A 9,491-nucleotide genomic window follows, 5' to 3' on the forward strand; every position below is an offset into this window, starting at 1 on the left:
TTAATTAATTAACGAAATAACTATGGAAAGGGTGCCTTGCTAATATTTGAATTTTAAAAATAATATCTTTAATTATTATTTAAATTAAATTATATCTCATTATAAAAATTTATATACCACAATAATGCATCTTTTGTTCTAATTAAAAATTACTAAAATAATTGACAAATAAAATTCATCATAAATTTAAAAAAAATTGTTAATATATAAAATAATAAATATTTCATAAGTTTTTCGTTTTACATATTTAAAAATCTATGTTGTAAAATTAACAAAATATATTAAACTTTTCAAGTAAAAATTATTATTTCCTTTTGAATTAGAGGAAAACAAATTTTATGGCCTAGCTAATTACTCAAACAAAATTAATCAAAAGTTAATAGTCGATCAGATGCCATTGATAAAATGTTTTTTTGTTTTTTTCATTCTGTATTTCTTCTTTATTAGATTACTTAAAAATAATTATGCTTGAATAAATCCTACCTTCTAGGTATTTAATATACTTTTATTATTTTAAATATTTGTATTTGTATCTAATATATTAACGTCAGATATATAAGAAACCTTAGAAGATACAGAGCGGATATCAAACACAGCGCTTTTATTGGCCGACTGATAGTTATCAATTTTGATATTGTTATCATTTTTTCTATAATAGATAATAATTATAATAAAATAATAGTTTTATATTAATGATATTATTATTAAGTGTAATAAGTGTAATAAATGTTGCGATTGTGTTAAATTGTATGATTGATAAAATCAATAAATTTAATAAGGATATGCACTGCAAATTTCTAGCAAGTAAAAATAATGACGTATCAGTGATACGATGCAATTAAAACAAAGAAAAAGACTAATAAGAGTAGCGCATTTGATACCCATTTTGTAGCGTCTAGGGTTTCTTTTATTGCTTACCACCAAATGACCCAATTGGTATGGTGGTTAAACATGGAATAGTTAAATATCTATTATCATTTAATCTGTATCAATCTACAGCATTAATAAAATGTTTACTAGTATTATTAAAAAATACAAAATATCTGTTGACAAAAACTAAATTGATATCTGTAAAATTTTTACTGCCCCAAGTTATATCACCGCTCCAAGATAACCCATTTGACAGTACAATAATATCTTAAAAAACCTTATTGAAATTACTTAATGTGCAAAATACACATAATAGTATTCTAATATAGTTATTATAAAGTAATAGAATTTCGATATTTTTTTGTTAAGATATTTAAGATATTATTGCAATACATTAAGTATGAACCAATAAAAGTAAATTGATCTTAAATTTATTGTACAACATTTATATAATCTTATGTAAATAATTTTCAGATACTTCTTTATTTTTATATTTACTCATATTCTCTCATGTTTATATTAGGCTAAATAGAAGTTGAATTTATAGATATATTTTTTTTTACAAGAGTAAATACTTGTTAGGTTAAACATATATAAATTGTATACAGAGTGATTTATTATAAACACCTAAGATTCTCCTAATATGATAATTTTTTTAGTTTCTTATTTACTATGTATTATTTATTTATCGATTTATAAATTATCAAGTACATGTTCAGCTCATCCCTTATTTTTTATAAGGGTGTTAAATTTAATTATTTAAATAGAAATATACATATTTTAATAGATTAAATGTTAGAAATGATTTCAACTAAAAAAATAACTAGTCGATAACAACTTTTAAACCAGCATTTCAGAAGTTATTAGTTTTTTAAATGTAGACTGGAGGTGAGGTGCGGGTTATATTATTTTCATCACTAGAAGTTTCTCGGGCACACTTATCTGTCTGTCTAGGTATAAAAGGTTTAGTAATTTCTGAAATACTGGTCTAAAAGTTGTTATCGATCAGTAATTTTCTTAATTAAACCACTATCTAATAAAAAAGTTGAACTATTATATCTGTTCTCGTTTAAAAATTAATTAAGTTTATACAGTTATGAGAAGCTAGGAATAGACTGAAAAAGTATTTTACTACTTATAAATAAAGAAATATATACTACTTAAATAAGCCAAAATTTTTTTTCAAAATTGTAACTAGTTTTGTAGAAATCAAGTGGTCTACGATAAATCAATCACTCTGTATAAAAAGTATTCACGATTAAAAATATAAAAATTGTAAGCTATATAACAATTATTTCCTGTCCTAACTTTATGGGTAAGAACTATTTGTTATAGTGTGTTCGGTTTTGTTAAAATATGTTGTTATTTTTTTTCATTTTTGGTATACAATCACTGTATGCTTTTGATGTAAATAGTATTACGAAGAGCAGTTTATCTCGTCTTATGATGGAATATCCAAAATTTTTGGACTTGAATATCAATTGTCATTCATTTTATGCTGACGAGTATGGAGCAACAAATAATGTGGTTTGTCCTAAACCTTGGAATGATAATTCAATTGACGCTAAAGATATATATTTTGACGGTTTGAAAGTAAGAGATCAAAAACTTATCACAGTAATGATATATTGTATAAAAAATCAAAATTACATATTGGGTTATGCTATCTTTTTAAATATTATCGAAAGTACAGCCATAACTTACATATATCGGTTTTGTGAATACGTGAGGGAAGCTAACAGAAGGGGTATGTCTATAATTTATATTACATTATCATTTAGGAATCTTAAAGATAAAATATTAAAAACGTTTCAAAAAGAATCTATTTCTATAGACATTATTCAACGTTTCGTAAGTTTATGTGAAAAGTATATACACATTTTTGAACATGCAATATCTGGAACAACTAATGAGCAGTTTAGGACTGATATATTAACATTTATGAATACCATTTCATTTAAAATAAACTTTGCCAATCTTGGTGCTTATTCAAAACCAACAAATACAAATTTAAACAATGCAGAAATTTTCAATAATGAAGATATGTATATAAATACAGGAGAAAATTATTTTGTAAAGCCAAGATTATAATACATTTTATTTTCAAAACAGATTTATAAAAAAAGTATAACTTTCAATTTAAAATAAAATATTTATGTTATAAAATTCATCACTAGCATTAATTATTTATTTTCTTTTATAAATTATTAAAATAAATGAGAAGATACAAAAATTTAAAATTATTTTTTATTTTTTACATTGACAAGTTAAAATTTAAATCCCTCAATAAAGAACTATTTATTTAACTTAATTTTATGTTTTTAATCAAATAATATCCAGCCTTGATTGTAAAATTAATAAATTAATTTGGTATGATAATTATAATATATATATAATGTATTGATCATATAAAAGTTGAATTAATAACTGTATATAATATACACCATCCTTTACAAAAATTTAGTTGGAGGACATATAATGTGTTGTACTTATTTAATATTATCACGTATAAAGAATTATTTGAGAAACAAATAAATAAAAATTTTATTTATCATTATTTAACAACAATGATAATGGTGTTAACAATATTAATTGTAGTTGTTATACTAACCAATTGCAGTCAAATTATTTTTTTATCAATAGCTTGAATGAAATAATAAAAACACAGTAAAGTGTCAAGTGTGCATCAAAGACCCCTCTTTGGTAAGAGATTGAAATTCTTTATTACGGAATAATTAAGTACAATTATAGTGATAGAATTTTTTTTTATGTATAATCTATTAAATAAGTCTTAGTACGCCACCTTTATAAATATAACATTTGTCATGATGATAATGTGTTATTAAAAATATAATGTAATTTATTTTAAAATACTAGACATTTATTGAACGATTATTTTTTTTTGAAGGATTTAAGCAGTAATCTTTTGTATAATGATAAATCTAGTCTATTGTAAATATAACAAAAATACTACTGAAATTAAAATCGTCTGCAATAAAGTGTCGAAAACACCTATACAAATGTATAAATTTTATCATTAACAAAATTTTTCCTCACATTATAAGCGTTAAAAACGTTCAATACATCTATGTGAACATTTGAATATTTTTTTAAACAGTGTTTAAACTAACAAGTAAAAATATCATTAAAGAGAATTTGAAAATTATAAAAAAAAGTATCAAAATATTATAAGTTTAAAATTACAATGTCATACGTTTTAATTACGTCATAGTTTGAAATATTTCTATTTTATTATTCTGTTAATGAATTTTGAATATTTTTTAACATCGAAATTTTGATTTAATATTTTTAAATTTTGCAGTATTTTAATAGCAAAATTTGAAGGTCAAATTTATAATAAAAATTTTTTTTCTTTTCAGAAACTTTTAGTTATGTTCTTTTAACCATTATCATATTCTAATCGATTTATAATTTTTTTTTGTATCGTTTTACGGCCTGGAACACGCATGGTCTGCTAAAAATAGTCAATTTTATCATCTCATTACACAAACTAAACTGAAAGAATTTTTTTCAAATATTACATAGTACTTACTTTGAGGCAATTAAAATGTCTGGTGAAAATATGATGATGGAGAAATAATTTTAAGGCTATTTATAGAATTTATAAAATTTCCATTTGTTGTATCTAACATTTCATCTAACGCTCAATAATTTTTTTGAATTGAAACCTTATTGTTTTAATACTATCACACCTCCTTTCCCACCTCGTTTCTGAACATTTTTTTACTGTATACATTTAGCAATGTTTAGAAAATATAATTTTAATACCGTTTATAGATTTTCAAAATTTATATTTTACGTATTATGGAAAATTCATTAAAGTAAGTAAGTATCACATGATCTGCTAATTAAATATCAAACTAATTCATTAATTTCGGAGATTAGTACAATAGAAATACTTATGAGTATATTTATTTGGTATACAGTATTGAGTGAAGTGAACATTGTCAGCAAGAGTTTACAAAATCCAAATGTAGACTTAGATATTTCTTCAGAATTATTAAATGAACTTGTCAAATTATTTAAAAGTTATTGAGAAACTGGATTTAATACAGCTAAATTGAAAGCTCAAATACTCGCCATTATTTAAAAAAGAAAGAGCAACTGAGATCTAATTGTATGGACTTAGTATTACATCTACAATCAGAAGATGAAAAAGATATTTGTGCGTATGATTATTTGAAAAATGTATAATCTATCAAAGTTTATTGGAGGAATCCACAATATCTATTGATGTACTTAACTTCATAGAACACTTAGGTGGGTAAATCGAATCAAGGCTATTCGGTATGAGGTGCGCACAATGGACCAACAGGTCTGAGTGCATGGCCATTATGCCCATACTAATAATAACTAAAACTAAAACAAACTTTATAAATAAAAGTAATGGAGCTTTTCCGAACTTAGTCATTGCTCCTAGGATTTTGTTATGAGTCCCAATAACTTAATCTAGTACAGGACGCAGAATAAATACAAAAAATAAAAATTAAGTGTAGTTTGTGGATTTTCCATAATACGTAAATTCTATAAATTCTATAAGTAGCGTTTAAATTATTTCTCTATTATAATATTTTCGCCAGACATTTTAATTGCCTAAAGGTAAGTACTATGTAACATTTGAAAAAAATTCAGTCACTTTTGTGTAATGAGATGATAAAGTTGCCTATTTTTAGCAAACTATGCGTGTTAAAGACCGTAAAACGATACAAAAAAATATATATAAATCGATTCAAATATGATACGAGTTAAAAGAACATAACTAAAAGTTTCTGAAAAGAAAAAAAAAAATTTTTATTAAAAATTTGACCTTCAAATTTTGCTATTAAAATAATGAAAAATTAAAATCAAAATTTCGATGTTAAAAAATATTCAAAATTCATAAACTTAAGAATGAAATAGAAGTACTATTTAATATGAGTAAAACAGTGATAGCTTATTTGGATGTGATGTTATAGGCTCTAAACTGTTTTCTAATAAATCATTAAAATTTGATTTTTTTTAATTAATTACCAGAACAATAAAAATAAGAAACTCATACTTGAAAAAATCATACATCATTAAAACTTAATGATGCGTTACATAAAGAAATAATAAGTTTTTTTAATATAGCGTTTTGTCATTGTTTTTACTAACGTCAAAAGCATACTGTTTCACTGTGCATTACAATTTGGTAGAGAGTAACCGTGTTGTGTTTTTGGACAATATCATATAATTATTAAATATAACACGTCCAAGGTAATACACTTTATGAAGCTATTGTGTTACCGTGTAGATATGTACACTTACAGTTATTGTTCATCGGGTTGTGCGTTCAGAATTCGAGTAAAAAGCTATCCGTGTGAACTCATTAATGAACGATATACTTGAACGGTGTTCTATTTTAACCCAAACATATCCCGAATATAGTAGTGAACATAAAGACGTTAATGATTATTTCAATAAAATGAGCTCATTGCACAAATATTAGACGCCAATTCTGTGTATCGAGAACATCTACTTTCTCCATAAAAATCGATCTGCACGAAAATTCATGTGCTGTTAACGCGCCGTGACCCGAACACGAGTTGATGGGTCAATAGTTTGTCAAAAAATGTGCCAAGTAAAAAGCGTTTGTTGTACACCGCCCCGTCTGTAGTCTAAATTGATGCAGTCGATGTGGAAATGTACACTCGCTTAAATGTGCCCATCTTGGTGACGCAACGGTTACAGGCATTACAACAATAACATTGCTGTGCGCATGAATACGCGGTATTGTGCGTTTTAAGCCCTGGGGCCCCTGCAGGAGCGGTGGCGGCTGCAGCATCGGTAGGAGCACGCGGTGACCCGGCCCCGGGATCGTCGGCGGCACGATTTAGGTAGGAGCCGCGGTAGAGCGATCGGTCGAGCGTGCAGCGGCAAACGGCCTGCCGACGAGAGGGCACCAATGGCGGACTACGGGCAGCGACGGGTGTCGCCGCCTACCGCTTCGACAGGGAGTGGCTCGGGCATGCGGAGGTCTGCGCCACCGTCGCTTCGTCAGTCTCCCCGCGCTGCTGTTACCCGTCTGTGCTCCCTTTAACGCATTTACTATTTTATACCGTTCACGGCTGCCGTCGCTCCAGTTGTGCACCACGTCAAATCTTCACTCACACCAACAACCAGAATCACAGCAGCGGCCGCCACCTGAACATCAATTCATCTTTTGTGACTTTCATTCGCCAGCATTATATTGGAACTGCCGCAGAAGCAAAACAAACGTTGCACCCAACACGTATACAAAAGACATTTTCAATTATTGTCAACTTCTCGAATTCCATTGTTGCGTTTAATTATTAATTCAAGCTCAAACGTATATTCATAGGTAATTATGTATACCATTAAATAATAACTAACGTTGGTAGAACCGCAAGCGTGCTATTTTAAGATTGACCTGAAATATTTTTTAGAAATTCAAATTTTCGACAAAGTCAAAGTACATAAAATATTAGTAACTTTATTAAAAATATATTGTTATGTTAAGTATTGTAATTAGTTGAAAATTATTTTCCGTTTCTTTTTCACGAATGAAATGTTAATAATTGTTATGGGGATGGCATCGAATTTCCGGATATTCCTTAACAGAAATGTTTTTAATTATTTCATTATTAACAATAACTCACAATTACAAAATGAATCAGGGTAAATTGCGGTTGTCACTACACGTGATACTATATTATATATGTCCGTAATTCAAGCGAGCATTATTAGTATGGGTACATTTCAACGGTATACAATACGTGTTCGTGTGTACGGTTAAATAGGTGTTCAGAAAGTAAGGAAAAGGGTTTCTATTATTCTCATTGCTCGTAACAATTTACCGGTTTCCTTACTCTTTGAACACCCTGTAGTGTGTACAGAATACGGGTAACAATCATACGGGGCTCGACTTTGTAATACACAATGGAAAGGTCTATCGCACTCATAAAAGGGTTATATATAAATCAAATGTACATTATAATAGTAATGGTTGCGGCATGTCAACAAGTTGAAATTGATTTCAAACTTCAGATGTATTAACGGCAAGGAGTGGCGTGTCAATTTTCCCTAAATGGACAAATCATAAATTTATTAAAACCTTTTGCTCTCTAAAACAAAACAAAGTATGAAAATAATAAAAAAATGTATAAAAATGTATTTTGATTATTATAGATTTTAAACTCGACAATGAACTTGATATCTCGACGTTATGATCCACAAATGTCCACTTTCAATAAACCAGACGATGCTATCAGTACGGACGAAGAAATCGTGGACGTCGAAAGACCCGATACACCTCCACCGGGAGTCCCAATAGCAGGAGCTGCTGCCCTATCCGCCTGGTTAAGTCCTGCCACTTTTTGGCGCGATCCAGATCAATGGCGCAACGTACTGGTCAATTACTACCATATGAACCGAGCTGCAGCGAGATCCCGTGGTCGCGTCAATGGGATGCCGGCAATCACAGGTCGACCCGTCACCGTCGGGCCAAGAAAGATGCCCGGATCATCATCGCAACCGTCTTCTCGTCCCAAGAAACGATACATCTGCACGTATTGTCAAAGGGAATTTAGCAAATCGTATAACCTCCTAATTCACGAGCGTACGCATACCGACGAACGACCATATCCGTGTGATGTGTGCGGCAAGGCGTTCAGAAGACAAGATCACCTCAGAGATCATAGGTAAGTTACAACCGATTGGCCATTTCATTTGCCGTTAGACGGGGGGGATCGTTTCAGCGAGATTTTCCTAAGTGCCTTTGTTTTTTTTTTTACAGATACATTCACGTCAAAGAAAAGCCGTTTAGGTGCCCCGTATGCGGTAAAGGATTCTGTCAATCCAGGACGTTATCGAGCCATCGGAGTAACAGGAACTCAATGTGCTTGGACACTACCCTCCTACAGAACAGAGATACCATCCACCGGCCCAAAACCATTACGGACTTTTCCATAAATTCCATACTGAACCTAAATTAATTCAATGACAATTTTTTCATTGCATTTCATGATCTCAAGTGCGTGTTAGGTTTCCCTCCTGACAACTACCGCGCCAATTAACTTAAAACAATGCATTTTTATTGTACAAAGTACAAAGAAATTAAATTATTTTTTAAAAATGTTGATTTTTCGACTCGTATATATTTATAGTATTTCAATTATTATTTGTTAGCATTTATTAGTATAGAGTAATTTTATTCAAATTTTATTATAAAATCAATAACTATTGTCTATTATGTAATTTTGTAAGTTTTGTTTACTTGAATTGTTATTTGATGTAAAATACTGTTTTACCAAAGATGTTAATAAAAATAATGACATCATACGCATGAACATACTGTTTACTTGATTTATATTTTTTAATTGTGTTACGCACGCCGTTACTATTAAGAATTTAACAATATTTTCGTCACTCGTTTTTATCAATAAATATCTACAATAATATTACATTATAAAGGTAACGCATTAAACCAACTTCAATATCTAATCATAATTTTGTATGCAAAGAGTACATTGCACAAAAATGAAACCGATTTTGACGATCGCTAATTTAAACACGCTTATGATCAGTTAATGCAAATCATTTACTATTAAATATAATGGACG

The 9,491-nt window shown here is 28.9% G+C and overlaps 1 protein-coding gene across 1 annotated transcript; it reads left to right on the forward strand.

Annotated features, from left to right (window-relative positions):
- The first annotated feature begins 6,124 nt into the window (after window positions 1–6,124).
- On the forward strand, window positions 6,125–9,213 carry LOC126904154 (protein bowel-like). Its single transcript, XM_050682912.1, has 3 exons — window positions 6,125–7,231; window positions 8,059–8,570; window positions 8,666–9,213. The coding sequence occupies exons 2-3, from the start codon at window positions 8,074–8,076 to the stop codon at window positions 8,862–8,864; spliced, it is 696 nt and encodes a 231-aa protein (XP_050538869.1). The 5' UTR covers window positions 6,125–7,231; window positions 8,059–8,073; the 3' UTR covers window positions 8,865–9,213.
- Window positions 9,214–9,491: the final 278 nt, after the last annotated feature.

This window comes from Daktulosphaira vitifoliae, unplaced genomic scaffold (assembly GCF_025091365.1).
Source record: "Daktulosphaira vitifoliae isolate Bord-2020 unplaced genomic scaffold, ASM2509136v1 Scaffold_1, whole genome shotgun sequence".
Taxonomy (NCBI): Eukaryota; Metazoa; Arthropoda; class Insecta; order Hemiptera; family Phylloxeridae; genus Daktulosphaira; species Daktulosphaira vitifoliae.